This window comes from Cervus elaphus, chromosome 29, assembly GCF_910594005.1.
Source record: "Cervus elaphus chromosome 29, mCerEla1.1, whole genome shotgun sequence".
Classification (NCBI taxonomy): Eukaryota; Metazoa; Chordata; class Mammalia; order Artiodactyla; family Cervidae; genus Cervus; species Cervus elaphus.
Window position 1 is genome coordinate 40960511 of NC_057843.1, and position 17953 is coordinate 40978463.

General features: G+C 41.3%; 1 protein-coding gene across 4 annotated transcripts in view; it reads right to left on the minus strand.

The window, feature by feature from the left end:
• The window catches only part of SMARCA2 (SWI/SNF related, matrix associated, actin dependent regulator of chromatin, subfamily a, member 2), a 175166-nt gene that overhangs the window by 78939 nt on the left and 78274 nt on the right, over nt 1-17953 (minus strand). For all 4 annotated transcript variants that reach the window (XM_043891441.1, XM_043891442.1, XM_043891443.1 and 1 more), the window contains exons 20-23: nt 14519-14626; nt 13823-13909; nt 10195-10241; nt 7774-7940 (exon numbers count right to left, since the gene is read on the minus strand). In XM_043891441.1, coding sequence (XP_043747376.1) covers nt 7774-7940; nt 10195-10241; nt 13823-13909; nt 14519-14626 — 409 coding nt within the window. The remainder of the gene's footprint in view (nt 1-7773; nt 7941-10194; nt 10242-13822; nt 13910-14518; nt 14627-17953) is intronic.

A 17953-nucleotide genomic window follows, 5' to 3' on the forward strand; every position in this document is an offset into this window, starting at 1 on the left:
AATGTTGAAAAGAGTTTAAATATTCTGATAGGGAATCTGTGAAACTTAGAAATCTTGTAACATTCTCACGCTAACCTAAAACTTGGTGAAAACATTTTTTGGTTTTATTTTCATGCTTGAAAACACCAAATAACAAAAAATACACACACACACATGCCTAAAAGGATTATTATAATGGCTTAAAGCTACTTTGCTAGTCGACTTTAGAGTGGGGACTTGTTTATGCCCAAGAGAATGGAAACAAAAGGAAATTGATTTCTACTACATTTTGCCATTCAGATGGCTACTAAGCATGATCTGGCTAGTAAAAACATAAAATGTGAATGGAATATTTTTATACTCGTTAGCAAGACTTGAAACCAAAATAATTTTTTAAAAAAAGGAATCTCTGGGTCAGTTCTCATGCTGACATTCTGAACTGTTCAGTTCAAAGGATATAAACTAAATACAAACAAAGCTGCAGGTAATACATTCGGCAATGGATCACCCATGGTGTCTGATGAGACTCCAAAATAGTGAATAAGCAGAGAGTATGAAACCCCAGAATACAGTGTTCCCTTCTGGGCATGAAGAACATATTCTGGGTTTTCATACTCTCTACTTATTTAGTATTTTGGAGTCTCACCAGACATCATGGGGTAAGCCATCGCCAGGTGTATTACCTCCTGCTTTGTTTGGTTTTAGACCGAAATGCAATACTTGGGGGCAATCTAAAAAAATCAATAGAATGACCTCAGTTCATTCCAAGGCAAACCATTCACCAGCATCACAGTAATCCAAGTCTACACCCCAACCACTGATGCCAAAGAAGCTGAAGTTGACTGGTTCTGTGAAGACCTACAAGACCTTCTAGAACTAATACCAAAAAAAGACATGTCCTTTTCATCATAGGGGAATGGAATGCAAAAGTAGGAAGTCAAGAGATACCCAGAATAACAGCCAACTTTGGCCCTGGAGTACAAAATGAAGCAGGCAAAAGCTAACAGGGTTTTATCAAGAGAACACGCTGGTCATAGCAAACGCTCTTTTCCAACAATACAAGAGATGATTGTACACATAAACATAAGCAGATGGTCAATACCAAAATCAGATTATGTTCTTTGCAGCTGAAGATGGAGAAATTCTATTAACAGTCAGCAAAAACAAGACCTGGAGCTGACTGTGGCTCAGATCGTAAGTGCCTTATTACAAAATTCAGACTTAAATTGAAGAAAGTAAGGAAAGCCACTAGGCCATCCAGGTATGACCTAAATCAAATCCCTTATGATTATACAGTGGAAGTGACAAGTAGATTCAAAAAGATTAGATCTGATAGACAGAGCGCCTGAAGAACTGTGGATGGAGGTTCATAACATTGTACAGGAGGTGGTGACCAAAACCACACCCAAGAAAAACAAATGTAAGAAGGCAGAGTGGTTGAGGAAGCTTTACAAATAGCTAAGGAAACAAAAGACATGAAAGGCAAGGAAGAAAGGGAGAGTAGTCACTCAACTGAATACAGAGTTCCAGAGAAGAGCAAGGAGAGATAAGAAGGCCTTCTTAAGTGAACAATACAAAGAAATAGAGAAAAACAATAGACTAGGAAAGACTAGAGATCTCTTCAAGAAAACTGGAGATATCAAGGCAACATTTCATGCAAGGATGAGCATGATAAAGGACAGAAATGGTAAAGAGCTTAACAGAAGCAGAAGAGATTAAGAAGAGGTGATAAGAATACACAGAAGAACTATACAAAAAAAGTCTTAATGACTGGGATAACCACCATGGTGTGGTCACTCACCTAGAGTCAGACATTCTGGAGTGTTAAGTCAAGTGGGCCTTAGGAAGCATTACTACCAGCAAAGCTAGTGGAGGTGATGGAATTCCAGTTGAGGTATTTCAAATGCTAAAAGGTGACACTGTCAAAGTGCTGCACTCAAGGTGTCAGCAAATTTGGAAAAGTCAGCAGTGCCCACAGGACTGGAAAAGGTCAGTTTTCATTCCAATCCAAAGAAAGGCAATGCCAAAGGATGTTTAAACTACGATACAACCACACTCATTTCACATGCTAGCAAGGTTATGCTCAAAATCCTTCACACTAGGCATCAGCAGTATGTGAACCAGGAACTTCCATATGTACCAGTTGGGTTTAGAAAAGACAGAGGAACCAGAGATCAAATTGCCAACATTCGTTGGATCATGGAGAAAGTAAGGGAGTTCCAGAAAAACATCTACTCCTGCTTCTTTGACTATGCTAAAGCCTTTGTGTGGATCGCAACAAACTGTGGAGAATTCTTAAAGAGCTGAGAATACCAGACCTCCTTACCTGTTTCCTGAGAAACTTGTATGTGGGCCAAGAAGCAACAGTTAGAACCAGACATTGAACAATGGACTGGTTCAAAATTGGAAAAGGAGTAAGACAAGGCTATATATTGTCACCCTGCTTATTTAACTTCTGTGCAGAGTACATCATGTGAAATGCTGGGCTAGATGAATCACAAGCTGGAATCAAGATTGCTGGTAGAAATATCAATAACCTCAGATATGTGGATGATACTACTCTAATGCCAGAAAGTGAAGAGGAACTAAAAAGCCTCTTGATGAAGGTGAAAAGGAGAGTGAAAAAGCTGGTGTGAAACTCAATAGTCAAAAAACTTGATCATGGCATCCAGCCCCAACACTTCAAGGCAAAGGGGAAAAAGTAGATGCAGTGACAGATTTTATTTTCTTGGGCTCCAAAATCACTGTGGACGCTAACTGCAGCCATAAAAACAAAAGACGCTTGCTCCCTGGAAGGAAAGCTATGACAAATGTAGACAGAGTCTTAAAAAGCAGAGACATCACTTTGCCAACAAAGGTGCATATAGTCAAAGCTATGGTTTTTCCAGTAGTTACGTACGGATGTGAGAATTGGACCATAACAAAGGCTGAGTGCCAAAGAACTGATGCTTTCAAATTGTGGTGTTAGAGAAAACTCTTGAGAGTCCCTGTATAGCAAGGAGATCAAACCAGTCAATCCTAAAGGAAATCAACCTTGAATATTCATTTGAAGGACTAATGCTAAAACTCCAATACTTTGGCTACTTGATGCGAAAAGCCAACTCTTGGAAAAGACCATGATGCTGGGAAAGATCAAGGGCAGGGGAAAGGGGTGACAGAGGATGAGATGGTTGGGTGGCATCACTGACTCAATGGACATGAATTTGAGCAAACTCCAGGAGACAGTGGAGGATAGAGGAGCCTGGCGTGCTACAGTCCATGGGGTTTCAAAGAATTGGACACAACTTAGTTACTGAACAACAACAGCACAAAGGTCCGCAGATTTGCATTCCAAATCAGTCCCTTACTCACAAAGTGTTTGTAATGTGTTCACCTGGCCATTTCATGAACTGCATTGGGGAAAAGGAAAAAAAAAAAACCCTACGATATTCCATCTGAATATATTTTACCAGAAAAAGCTGCAGAGTTCTAAAAAAGGCCTTAGGCTGTTGGGAAATATGTATGCATATTACTTGATAGTCCCTAACTGCCTGCTATACAAATATTATTTCTACATGTGTTCTTTAAGGATGAAAATATACCAGCAATTTATTTCAGAGGATTAAAACATTTAAGTGACTCCAGCTAATGGAACTGAGTTATGTGGAGGTTCAAGTTCCCAAACATGGGGGGAATCTGTCTTTCACATCAATAAAAAGAGTTAAGTACTCTCCTGTGGCAGGGAAGGGGATGTAGTTTCTGAACATAGCAAACAGAGATTGGAAACAAGGGCCTGTGGGTGTCCCCATTCAAAGGAGAAATGTTCTTTAGAGCTCATTTTACTTTCTAAATCAGATTTCCAGTTGAGCAACCTGGTCAAATCCTTCAATGATGAACTGAAAGAATTTAGATTTGCACAGAAGGACACAAAATGTGTTTGGTTGAACAATGTTTCAAAAATGTGGCATCGTTCTTTCTTTTACATGGTGTCCTTTCTTTCAGGTTCAGAATCAGCGTTCTGAGATCACAGTGAACTGTGTGCTCACAATGACAATGGAAGGCAAGTTCCATTCTATCATGAAACCTTTTTGCTACATCATCTGTCCAGATACAGTGATTTTTTTAAAAAAATTATTGGTTCACATTTCACCCTCTGTCACAAATAGGAGGAAAAGACACAGAAACAAGCAAATAAAAAATTTTCCAATATGGGGAAAGAAGATATTTCCAGAGTTAATGGTATAGTCAGCCCTTTGTAGCCTTGGGTTGCAAAACATTCAGGGATTCAACCAAGAGTGGATCAAAAGTATTTGGAATTTTTTAAAAATACCATAAAGTTCCCCAAAGAATAATTTGAATTAGCTGAGCACCAGCAACAATTTACACAGCATTTATATTGTATTAGGTATAATAAGTAATCTAAAGATGATTTAAATTATATGAAAGGACTTCCCTGGTGGTCCAGGGGTTAAGAATCCACCTGCCAATGTAGGAGACACAGGTTCGATCCATGGTCTGGGAAGATTCCACATGTCTTGGGTTAACTAAGCCCGTGAGCCACAGCTACTGAATCTGCATGCTGCAACTTCTCAGCCTGTGTGCCCCAGAGCCCGTGCTCTGCAACAAGAGAAGCCCCCGCTCACTGCAATTAGAGAAAGCCTATGCAGAGCAACAAAGACCCAGTACAGCCAAGAATAAATAAAATAAGAAAACATTTTTAAAAGGAATATGCTATAAAAATACATAAAGTATATGGGAGGATGTGCATAGGTTATATGTAAAGATTGTACCAGTTTATATCAGGGACTTGAGCATCTGCAGATTTAGTATTTGTGGGGTTCCTGGAACCAATCCCTGACTTGATACTGAGGGATGAGGGACCAACTGTATACACAGCATGGAACCTGAGAAATTATAACGCCAGGAAAAGATACAATTGAGTCACTTCTCATGCAAAGCTATGGCATTTCTTATGACAAGGTTCAGAATTTGCTGGATTACTATTTCCATTAGTCAAAGGTTCCCCAAGCCAAGATATTTGCTGCAATCTTTGGCATACTGCTCAAGGAGATTCAAACTACCGTGTCAGCCTAAGAAATGCTGCTTGTATATGGGCACAGGATTTAAAGTGTATCAAATCCAAGTTCTTTTAGACTTTGATGCAGAACATAACCAAGAATACAATTAATAATAAAGGCAATTGTGTTGAAAATTGCAAATTTTCCAAAAGGAACACACTGTCAGGCTTTTATGATTACTCATTTTAACTTAGTTTCAGCTGCTTTTGGAAAATGTTGTCTTCTGGGACTTAACTTTACTGCTAACTCTCATTCAAAAATCGTTTCCAGTGAAAACAAAGACTATGATGGAATCGTAGTTAAATCTATTCATGCAACCATAATTTTTGCCAGAAAAAAAAAATCTACTTATCTGTCATCAAATTTTTTTTTCCCTGAGGTCAAAAATCTGGTACATCAAATTGAGCAATGAAAATCCAAAGTCATTTATCCATGTGTATGTTGATTGTTTGCCCGTGAATTCTCTCTAACTCTGAAACAAATGGCTGTTGCTTCTTTCAGCTATAAGTCCATGAAGCCTTCTGAATGCCATCTGTAACACTTAATGAACTTGCTTGTTTCTTTCCTCCAACCTGCTCTGCTAGCAGGATCAGTGAGTGGCTTATTCTCTTGAAATGGTCTGGTCATTTTCCAATTAATTAAAAATTGTTGAATAAGTTCAAAATCATTCTTAAAAATATTGTCTCTAGGAAAACAGCCTGCATTTTCAGAGATGGGATTCATCTTGCTGGATCTACTAAAACTGATTCTAAACTAATGTGCAATCAGAGAGATCAAAGTTACAGTTTGGTTTCACCATCTGCCTCATGGGTAAACTTCGGCAAGTTAACTCATCTCTCTAAATCTCTGTTTTCTCATCTGTTAAATGGGGATTGTGTTTATACCTTGTTTGCTGAGAAAATTAAATAAATAATGCACAGGAAGTGCTTTGCCTGGTATCCCACATGTACTGATAACAGGCATTCCATAAACATTAGCTTTTCTGACTATTATGACTGATAAAAATAAGGGCAGCAACCAACAGACGATTAAAGATACTCTCTCAAGCTGGCAAGGACACATGAGAAAGATTTGTTTCAAGGAAGTCACTTCTTGCCAGTTTTCCAGACTCAAATATTCCAAGGCCACGGTCCTCAGGGAGCTGAGATTCCAGTCAAAAGGCCACAGAGCGGTAAACAATAGTTCTGCGGGACATCTGTGAGGGACTGTCTATTCAGGGAAAACAGAGCTGGTGGCCTCTCACGACTCTGAGCAGCAGTGAAGGCGGGCTTGCCTTTCAGAGGAAGAATGCTGATGGAGGGCTGCACTTACCCCTCATAGAGAGGGACGAAGGAACAGGTTGATCCCGACGACGAGACACAAGGCAGACGTGCCTAAAGACAGACTGTGACTGACAGAGCTGTGTCATGAATTCAGAATCAATGCTTACTTAACCATCCATCTGTTTTCAGTCACTTCAAGGAGAGGGAACTGTGTTGGTAGCTCAGTCGTGTCCAACTCTTTGCGACCCCATGGACTGCGGCCCACCAGACTCCTCTGTCCCTGGAATTCTCCAGGCAAGAGTACTGCAGTGGGTTGCCATTCCCTTCTTTAGGGGATCTTCCTGACCCAGGGATTGAACCTGGTCTGCTGCTTTACAGGCAGATTCTTTACCATCTGAATCACCAGGGAAGTAAAGTTCTTTAAAAAATCAAGTTTGTCAGAGGGTATAATTAATTTAAGAGTTAACAATGCCCTCATAAGTATACCATATAGAGAATTCACTTAAAAATTCAAGTAAGAAAAAATACGGCAGGTCCGAGGTTGGCATATACCCAGTTGTATCCAGTTCATAGCAAGAGGGTGAGAAAATGTTGGGTTGAAAATAAAAACATCTTTTAATGGAACATAAACTTTAAATTTCCCACTTGACAATAACTTGAATGTTACATTAGATAAAAATTGGTACTAGAAACACCATGCAGGAATTCAACGCCATCCTGGCTGTAAACCAGCTCCTAATTCACCACTCTTGGAAAATGTCACCCCCTGCCATAGTAAGAACATTTTGGTATCCCTAATCTCTGAAATACTAGGGCTGCCATCCACATCGTACAGCAATTTAGGAAGTATCTCTAAATTCATATTTTCTTCCATTCATATTTTTTGACTAATTTTTTAAGGACATGGTGTTTAAATGTCATTCTCAAAATCAGGCAAATATTCTGCATAGTTCACAAAATCCAGCAAATAATGAAGTCATGTCTCTTAAGGTAGCATGTATATACTTCTATTTAGAAAATGAGAGAAGTTTTAATGATAGATATAATCTTATGTGGATTATTACACTGTTACTGAAGAAGGGAATCCTAATTTTTATCTCTTTAAAATATGCCTTCACAGTAAAACCTAAAGGTTTATCAAAATATTCTATATGGGGGGGGGGGGGAGGTGTTGCATAGAGAATAGACAAGCCCAAAGGCAAGAAGAGTTTTTTAATTTTAGTTTAGTTTAACTGTGGTACTTATAAATGATTTTAAGTCACTTGCATTGGCTTGAATGTAGGAAAAACATCTGTGCAAAGATTTCAGCTTATTTTAGGCTGGAGGATATAAAAACTGCTATCTAGAGAAGCTGGACCTCACCCTGCTAATTCTTCAACAATTTTACCCCTGCTCTTTTGACTGAGGCTGGATCTGAGTTGCCGATGTCCCTGCACTCTGGAGGGCGTGTGGAGCCTGATTCCTTACACACTCACCATCAAGGCGCAGATAAAGGAAGTTCCGAAAAGCAAAGTAATCCTCCATGATGGTCATGAGGGACGTCATCTGGCAGAAAAGCAGCACGCGGTGGTTAGTCGCTCTCAATTTTGGCAGAATACGATCAAGTAGCTCAAACTTTCCCGAGGCCCGATACAGCTCAGCCCTGAACCCAAAAATGCAAAACAAGAAGACAGTATTACTGCTGTCTTCTTGAAGGATCCAGGAGAGCTTTGCTTTTCATACAGTGCCTTGTGCAAAAATGACTACAGAATGAATGAATGGATGAGTACACAGCCACTCCAAAGCAGTGGAGAGTATTTCATGGAAAGATAGAATATATTTGTAGAAAACCCATAAACAGTACATTATATACTGTAGGTATGATGACAGATTCTGGAAAGAAAAGGAAACATTCTCATTCACTCTCTGTCTCAACTCTCTTTCTTTCTCTCTGTCCCTCCTACACATACATACATGTATATTACATCATTTCCTTAAATCTCTACTTATTAAATTCATAAAACAACTAACTTAGGGCATTGCAATTCACTGAAATACTTACTGAGCACCTACTGTGTGCTAAGCACACTACTGAGCAAGTGCATAAGCAAAACAGAACCTCTGCTTTCCAAATGGGTAATTAACGACTTACGCTAAGTACTAAAAAGAAAAGCAGATACCTTCTTTACATAAGAACAATGTGTGGCAAACGTCAGCCCTGGGCTGCTGCCTGTTTTTGTAAATAAAGTTTTATTGGAGCATGGCCAGGCTTGCTCATTTATATTTGCCTTTGGCTGCTTTCAAGCTACAATGGCAAAGTCGAGCTGGTGCAATTGAGACTTTTAGGACAGCAAAAGTGAAAATTTTGAGATCTGGCCCTTTGCAGAAAATAATTTGGCAGCTCCTGGTTTAGAGCATCAAGGGTGACCCCACTGAAGAAATAACAGTGTAGCCTAAAACCTGAAATAAAAGAGCAAAAGGCAGCCAGGTGAAGAAGGCAGACCTAGGAGTGGAGAGGAAGAGATTCCAGGAAGTGGAAAGAGTATGTGCAAAGGCCCTGAGGAGTAAAAGAGCCTGGGGAGTCTGAGAAATGGAAAAAAACACGGTGTGTGTGGCTTATGCGTAAGTCGAGGAGTGGAGGGGGGACACTGGGAGATGACAGCAGAGATGAAGAGGGTGTGGGGAGGTTTAGACAGATCCTACAGGGCTCTATTAGTTTTAGTTTTAAGTGAAATGGAAAGCCATTGATGGGTTTTAAACAGGGGGGCCATGAGAGCTAACATCTTTTTAAGAGATCACCATGTACACTGTGAAGAATGGATTGGGGAGGAGATGGACGCCTGGAAATTCACATAAAAAATAGAAATTCACATTAAAAAAATATGATGGCAGAGCGCTATCAGATAGAGAAGAACGTTAGTGAGCTAAAGTAGAGCTTTTTTCCTCTACAAGAAACCACTCTCCTCTTTTATCAACAGGGGTGTGTTACATTATGAAAACTTAGTTGTAGGGGGATACTGTTGGGAAAACTCACCAGTGTATATGCATTCTAGTCTACAACACTGAAATGTAACACTGGCAGTGATTTTATGACACAGAGAACAGATAGATTTTTCAAGTGCAGGTCTTCTCAACGTCCATTCCCTGCTCTGAGAACTGTCCTTCAAACACCCGCTGAGGCCACGTTTTCAACACACAGCCTGGCCACCCTGACAGCAGCAGCAGTGTACCCAGCCTCCGGAGAGAAAGAGAGCCTGGAGGGAATGGTTCTGCGTGCCTTCCAATTCCTGGTTCTTGGTCCACTGACACCGTCTGCCCTTGGGATCAAAGAATGACCCCTTTATCTTAATAAGAAAATCTCCCTGGTGCCGAACAAGCAAAACAGAGGCTTTCTATTGATGCAAGGTACTCTTTCGTTGTTGTCACAGGCATGTGTCTCTTCAAGGTCCAAATGAAAAATATTTCTTATACAGACCATGCTCCAGCCAATGACTGTAAGGTTGTACATGTTTATAACAGATGAGACATCTTCCTCTCATGCACATTAATGTTAAATACTGACTTGAGATCTCATATGTTAAATTCTCTTTGAGCTCAAGCTACACTGTTGGTTATAAGTAACAACCCTCTGAAGCTCTGACAGTGTTTTTAGAACACTAGAACACTGTTAAGTCTATTAAAGGAGATCTATGTCCTCTGAATAGCCACTTGCTCAAGGCATGTAGTAATTTATGCCAGTAAAGTAAAACAGAATGCTGATATCGTTCTGGTTAACAACTTCTGTACCCTCTGCTGAAGAGAGGGTGGGCTGAGGAGGCTGGCAGTAATGTATGTGTGTGACAGGAAACACTAGGGAGAAAAGCTTAGGCAGGACCAACAAACCATTTTTTGGAAGAAAAAAAAAAATTAGGATTTACCCATTGATGACCCCATTTGAATAGCCCAGGTGTTCAGCAAAGGATTCCTTTAAAAGAGAGAAAAGAAAAAGGATTTTTAAAAACAGATCTGTAATTATTGACATAATAATTATTCTATTAGTGAGGTCATCCTATTTCTAGAATGCAATTAAACAAAATAATAAGTAAGAAAATACCCGTTATGGAAAGAACCAGGAACTCAAAGCCTTTGAATTCAGACTATAGCTTTGCCAGAAATATATCCTGTAAGTTTTGGCAAGGCTCTAGACTCTCATACTGAGATGACAGGGTTAGTTCACTTATCAAATAGTGATTAAATGTTCACTGGCCCAGGGCTGTGGTAGGAAGGTACTGGGGATCCAGAAAAAAGGAAATAAGGGAAGTATCTACCCACCAAGGAGCTTAGAGTCTACATAAGAGGAAGAGCTTAATATAAGCAAATCAGGATTAATATACACACATCAATATACTGTGGAAATGTTCAGCAGTAAAAGTCATGATGATGACATATGTACTAAGTATATAGATCTTAATTTAGTGCAGTCGTAGCATCCCTTCCACGCTGCGCTTTTCTGCATTATAAACAAGGCCCTAAATGTACACCACCCCTCAGGTAACTGGCATCTACTTTTAAAATACAGAACTTAACTACATATTTCCCCCCTCACTGATTCCGTGGAAGAAATAAATAGCTGTTCCCCATGTGATTTTCATATCCCTACTTGATGGAAGGGGAGGCCATCTGTGGGAAGGAGAGCACATCACACCTTCACTTAACCACCAGCTGTCTCCCTTTTCTGCTTCCCTTCCCTCCTGGATCACCAAAGCTTTCCTCCAAGGGAACCAGATCTTTCCCTCTGGGCTCCACTCCCAAACATGCTCATCATTTATGGTGGGCCCCGGCCCCTCCGGATGCTGCCCCGCTGGCAAAATGAACGCTGATGGATCACAGCCCAAAACCCTAACCTGACTCCAAGAATCAAGCCTTTCCTCCCTACAGGTGGCCAGTCTTGACTCGATTTTTTAGGTTCCATCTGTATGTATCAGTGGATGGTTATACGGTCAGGTATCAGCAGCATTTTAAAAACTCTGTTTTCATTTCTCTGGTTTTAAGATAACCAGGGAGGCAGTGAGCCCAATCGGGAGACTGGGTTTCTACTATCAGGTAGTGTGACCAAAGGACATGGAAGCAAACAAAACGAAGACAAAAGCAAAATGCACACACAATCTCTGTTTCACAAGTGTGACACCTTTGCCAGTCACTGTGGGTCTTGTTTCCAGGATTATCCTCCTGAAAGTTTTCCATGTTAAAAAAATTGCAAATCAAAGTCTGTCTTTCTACGGACTGCTACTTAAAATGTAAACAGGCAGGGAAAGGAGGGCATGTTACTTAAGCTTAGCTTCTGTGATCCCCCTCCCCACTTCCCAGATGCTCCAAAGAGAAGCTTGAGGGTAGAAGGCACACCCCCATCCCCCCGTTCCTGACATGACCCAGTGTGTTTCAAAGGTGCATTTTGGTATGACAAATGAAGTAAGACTGACACTTAATTTTCCTAAGTCTGAAGTCCTCAAATCCTTATTCAATCCTGAATATTCATTGGAAGGACTGATGTGAAGCTGAAGCTACAAAATTTTGGCCACCTAATACAAAGAACTGACTCATTGGGAAAGACCCTGATGCTGGGAAAGATTGAAGACAGGAGGAGAAGGGGACGACAGAGGATGAATTAGTTGGATGGCATCACCGACTCAATGGACATGAGTTTGAGCAAGCTCTGGGAGATGGTGAAGTACAGGGAAGCCTGGTGTTTTGCAGTCCACGGGATCTCAAAGAGTCTGACACAACTGAGCAACTGAACAACAACAAATCCTCTATATTTTTGCTGAATATCTAAAAATTGGTTTTAAGAAAATATAAGATGGTGGGTGACAGGTTAACCTGATATCATCCCAATCATTTTCACCATTAGACCTTTTTTCAGCTCCTCCAACCCGACATGGGTTTCCCTGGTGACTCAGTGGTAAAGAACCCACTTATAATGCAGGAGCCACAGGAGACGTGGGTTCAATCCCTGGGTTGGGAAGATCCCCTGGGGGAGGGCATAGCAACCCACTCCAGTATTCTTGCCTGGAGAATCCCCATGGGCAGAGGAGGCTGGTGGGCTACCATCCAAAGAGGCAGACATGATGAAGTGACTGAGCACACATGCATGCAACCCAACAAGCAACCCCCACTAATACATTGATACCTTATGGCCTGTTTATCACATTACTGGTTTACCAGACACTTTGTATGTTCTTTAAACAGGTATCCTTCTGCCAGCCCTATCATCTATCACCATCTGATGAGAAGTCAAATACACTATAGCTTGGAGATGCTAAGTGACTTACACCAGGTTTTTGCGAGGTAAACGTGGTCTGGGGTATGGACTCATCCCCACACCATGGACTCTATGGTGTCTCTATGGACTCTACTATGTACTAAGTAGGCTTGTTGGTGGGATCTTGCCCTCCTTCCTCCCTACAGTTGTTGCCATTGTCATTTTACTTAAACCAAGGCCTTTTTACTCTATAAAAGGCCTGTCCCTAAAGCAACGGCGGTGTCAGGAGTTAATTCTAATTTCATCCTACAGTTGGGACAGGACTCCAGGATATGGATAGAGGTGCAATACATACTCTTACCTAACAAGCGTGATTACCAAAAACAAGGAAGACAAAAAAAAGAAAGAGAGTCTTCAAAGTCAAGAACATGTCGGTCTCATTCCCAGGAATATGCTTCTGAAAGTTAGACTCCTAGAACCTTCTACTTATTTATTTGTTAATAAACCAGTGAAAATACAGAGCCTGCAGGGTCCTGCCCCACGCCTCCTGCTCCTCTGTAGTGGAAAGTAAGCGGCAGACTGGCAGTAACTGCCGCCAGGACCGTACACATCCAAGGCAACACTCAAAAGTGGAGGCTACAATTTTGACTTCTTTTCCTTCCTGCTCAAGTCAATGGCTCCTACTGGGGTGAAATTGTCAATTTAAGAAACTCATTCACATGTAGCGAACAGGGCAGAAAATGTCCTCTCCCCTGAAAATAGCTTCCTAGAGACCAGAGCATCAGGATAAAAAAACCTGGATTTACACCGTCATGAAAGAAGCCAGAAGGAAAAATACAAATCTAAGAAACAGTCTAAAGTCAGTGATTTTCACAGACCAAATACTTCAGGAACATCTTTCCCTTCAATGGATATATATCCATTCTTTTAGTATTTTTCCACAGCATCCTTCTGAGGAAGCTGGATGTATCTGCCATTGTCTTCCATATCAGAGCACCTACCATAATGAGGCAATTCACAGTACTTACCCGAACCCATATAATGAGCCCTGGTTTACAGCATTTTCTCACCACTTCAAACTCCTGCCTATAAAATTCCAGATGCCCAAGTGTCTGGTGCCAATGAGAATCCATAACCAGAAACCTCATGTCCGTTAATTCTGCTTATCAAGCTACCAGACCCCGTAGTTTCAACTTCCACATGTTTTAACTTTGTTTTATTTTTTTATTATAAATTTTTTTTTCAATGTAATATTAGTAGAAACTGAACAATTAGGATCAGGGTCACAACAGAGAACGCAGACTTACCTCAATGTGCTGAAACATATATGGGTGATTGCAGATCTTTCTCAACTGCATGATAGTGTTCATTAGTGTCTTAGCACCTCCTTTCCCCTAAGAACGAGCAGAGGAGAGTCAAAATATAAGTTGTTAATTGATCAGCTATTTCCTATTTTTAAAAAGTAGGTTTCTATAGAAAGAGCAAAGAGCCATAGGTCTTCTCGGTAACCTGTACTTCCTACTGTCCAAAGTTCCTGTGACTAAGTCGTTTCTGAATTAGATAGACCATCTTCCATGTGAGTTATCTGAGAGGAGGGAATTATGTTCAGTGGATGGCTTTGAGAAATGACTGTCCATCCTGTAGGATTCTGGGAAGACAGAAGCATGGCACAGATGCCCAGGGATGAAAGTGGCTTTTAAAGTCTTCTAAAATGCTAGCCTACGCTTAGGCAGATATACTGTGTGTAGCCTGGCACGAACAGAACTAATTGCTTTGGTGATACGAACACCAAGATGGTGTTCATTTCTAACTGCTCCAATACAGTTTGCAGGTAAAAGGCCAAGGGATTTCCTTTGACAGCAACAATAATAGCTCCCAAAAAGGCCCTGTAATTTGCTTTGACAAATCGGCAGTCGTGGGGATATTTCCTGCAAGTGTCCAGTGGCACAGCCCTAAGAAGAAATACGACGGCACCTTGACTTGAATCACCTTCCACAACGTACCTTCTTATCTTTCTCTGAACCATCTGTGAGGAGGATCCCTTTGGCTTGCATGTGGCGATACAGAATCTTCTGCAGAGCTGACATGTCACACTTGATCACATACTCAACCTGGGGAAAGAAGAACAGTACATAGGTTAAGAGCAGGTGAGAGAAGGTGCCTGTTCTAAGAAGACGGTTGAGACACGGCTGCTGACGGCACCCCTGGAATCATGAGGGTACCTCTTTCTGCTCCTTGGATTCATGGGGGGGGGGTGATGGAGGAGCCCACAGTCATCACTGCCCAAGGCACCATTATATGGAAGGGACTTGCAAAAGGTGATATGTCACTCAGGCCAGGGGGTCATGTTTCCTGAAATTTCTTGACTTGTTCCACGTTTAAGAGAGAGAGACTGGCAAACTGTTCAAGTTCAAATATATTCAATACAGAGTGTGTGTATATATATATATACACACAGCTTTCCTGGTAGCTCAGACGGTAAAGAGTCCGCCTGCAACACAGGTGACCTGGTTTTGATCCCTGGGATGGGAAGATCCCCTGGAGAAGGAAATGGCAACCCGCTCTTGTATCCTTGCCTGGAGAATTCTGTGGACAGACGAGCCTGGCGGGCTGCAGTCCATGGGGTTGCAAAGAGTCAGACCCGACTGAGTGACTAACTTTCACTTTTGCATATATATATGCATTTCCTCTGCTTCCCAACTATACCCTGTTTCATACAAACAGAACAATTTTAGGAAAAACAGTACCCAGCCAATATCCTCCGATTTTTTTTTTTTTTTTTTTTTGGAAAATATATTTTTAAATGATCCTGTGTGGCTGGCTTCCCTCAATTCTGATCCTAAAAGGAGATTCATAAGCACCTAGGTTGACTATAGGTAATTACCCTCTGCTTTTGAAGGATGAGAGGATACTACCTAGTAAGGACAGTAGGCAAAGAAGAGGAGTGAATCCACAATTAAACGCAACTTTATGACCACCTTCTTTAGAGGCAAGGCCCTGTGTGCTTCCACTTGAAACCACAGAAAAATCCAGTTTTAAACTGTGAAAGAGAATTCACATGCGGATGTTTTCACACACACCTGAAATACTTCTCACACACTCCTCACGCACGCAGTCTGCCTGGATTATTTCCTATTATTATTTTTCTTTATTAAAAAAAAATCCCCAGAATACAACTGTAATTTTCATAATAAACATCAGATTAATGCCTAGAAATCTGCAGAATGTGATTAAAAGTAAATCAGCAAGCTGCCTAATGTTTAACAAACTGACTAAAAATGATCAGGTTATTTTCAGCTCTGAGGACCAGAGTGAGGAGGTCACAGATGAAGAGAAGTTGAATATTCATTCGACTGTTGCTTTAGAAGGGGTCTGTCAGGCCAGCTGGAACTGCAATTAATAGCATTTTGCCACTTGTTTTGATGCACCGAATCAGATTAGAGAAAGATGAGCTCTTTTGCAGAAAAGTAAAGAAAAACAAGTGACCTGCCATAAACTTACTTTAGTTTTTAATGATCTTCTTGGCCAGAGAAGAAGAACATCTCCAAGTTTTAAAAAATAAGGATGCACTTAATATGGGTTTTGTGTTTTACAGACTTGATCATGGCATGTTTTCAAGTACTTTGACTTTTTCAAGTGCTGTTAACTCTCCATGTAACTTGATCATGGTGAAGAAAAATATTAAACAACTTAAGACTTTGGCAAGCATAATGATAAAAATGACACCGAGGGCTAATGTTATCGAGCTCTTTCTATGGACCAGGCCTTGTGCAAAGGTGCTTGGTGTGCCTTCTCCCATTTTACCATATAACAGCTGCAGGACAGAGGTAAATTTAGTGGTGTTTGCATTTTACAGATAAGGAACTTGAGCATCAGAAATGTTAGGTGACTGGGTTGAAATGATGCAGCTATTCAATGATCCAGTTAGGATCGAACCAGACTGCACTCTCTTAAGCTCTACCCTAACCATAACCAAGAAGACTTTCAGGCTCCCTAGTTCTGCCCTGATGTTCATCTTCACCTGGGCCTCACTGCCAACCAGCTTGTGCACACCTTCCTGAAAGTACAAAGGACTGCTGAGGCAAGCTTTAAGTGCACTAGGAGATGGCAGATCCAAAGTGAGGGACTGGGACCCTCAACCTCCTTCTCATCAGTTAGCTGCTGCCAAGAGCTGGATGGGAGGGAGTGTGGGAACAAGGCATGCACGATGATGCCATGCAGACAGGGAGGCCAGACAACCCCACAGGGGCCAAGTCAGCAGAGAAGTGAGCTCATCCCTAGGACCTGACAGCTCCTGCAGAAAGGGGACCTCCCCTCAACCCTCCTTCCTCACACCACTAGGGGATCACAGACGCTGGTGTGACACACATCATCAAAATCACCACCCTAAGTTTCACAACTGTATTATACGTTTGCTCCTTGTAACTTCCCAACAAGTCCAAGCTATTTTGTCTTTGTATCTTCCTATAGTTTTAGGGCTGCCTTTCTAAATCTTACTCTTCCTGAGGGCTCTTAGTAAGGTCTTCCCCGATCACCACACCTATCAGTCAATCTTCCTTTTTATTTCTCACAAACAAGTGTTTATTAAGCTTTTTTGATGGAAATCCCTTACCAAGAATACATGTTAAAGTACCTCTTCTGAATACATGCCCATATATTTATGAATTACATGCCCATATACTTATTTATGAGTCATATGCATGAACTAATATTAAGGCCTGAAAAAACACAAGTTAGTTTTAGGCCATGGGTCAATATTAGGCACTTGTTTTACATCTACATTTCAAGGGGCCAAGGTGATGACATCTGAGATTTTAGCCAGTTACACCCTGATCCACAGGCATTTCTCACTGACTGACTCTCCTTCTATGGCAAGGACCCTTCCTCTTTATGGGCTTCCCAGGTGGCGTTAGTGGTAAAAGAACTTGCCTGCCAATGCAGAAAACAAGAGATGAGGGTTCGATCCCTAGGTGGGGAAGATCCCCTGGAGGAGGAAATGGCAACCCATTCCAGTATTCTTGCCTGAACAATCCCATGGACAGAGGAGCCTGGCAGACCACAATCCACAGGGTAGCAAAGAGTCGGACACAACTGAAGTGAGTTAGCGATTATAGAGTGAGTAGTGATCACTCTATAATGGGGCTGGTGAAAATTCACACTAGGAACAGGAAAGGTGGCAGGTCTGCACTTTTCCCATCGTCCACCTACCCTTACATTATTTCCCTTGTTTTCAACCTGTGATCCTGGGCAGAATCTTTTAAAAGTCTGTCATCCATCCTGAGGGTCAGGGGTGTTACAGTTTAGTTAAAATGAGATCATCCTCAAATTCTTTTATCTGGATATGGGGAAACCCACAATGCTCACAACAGGCAGAAAGCAAAAGAACCCAACGGTGAGGGTGGATGGATGACCGCTGTCCCAGGTGGGGGTGCTCCCCC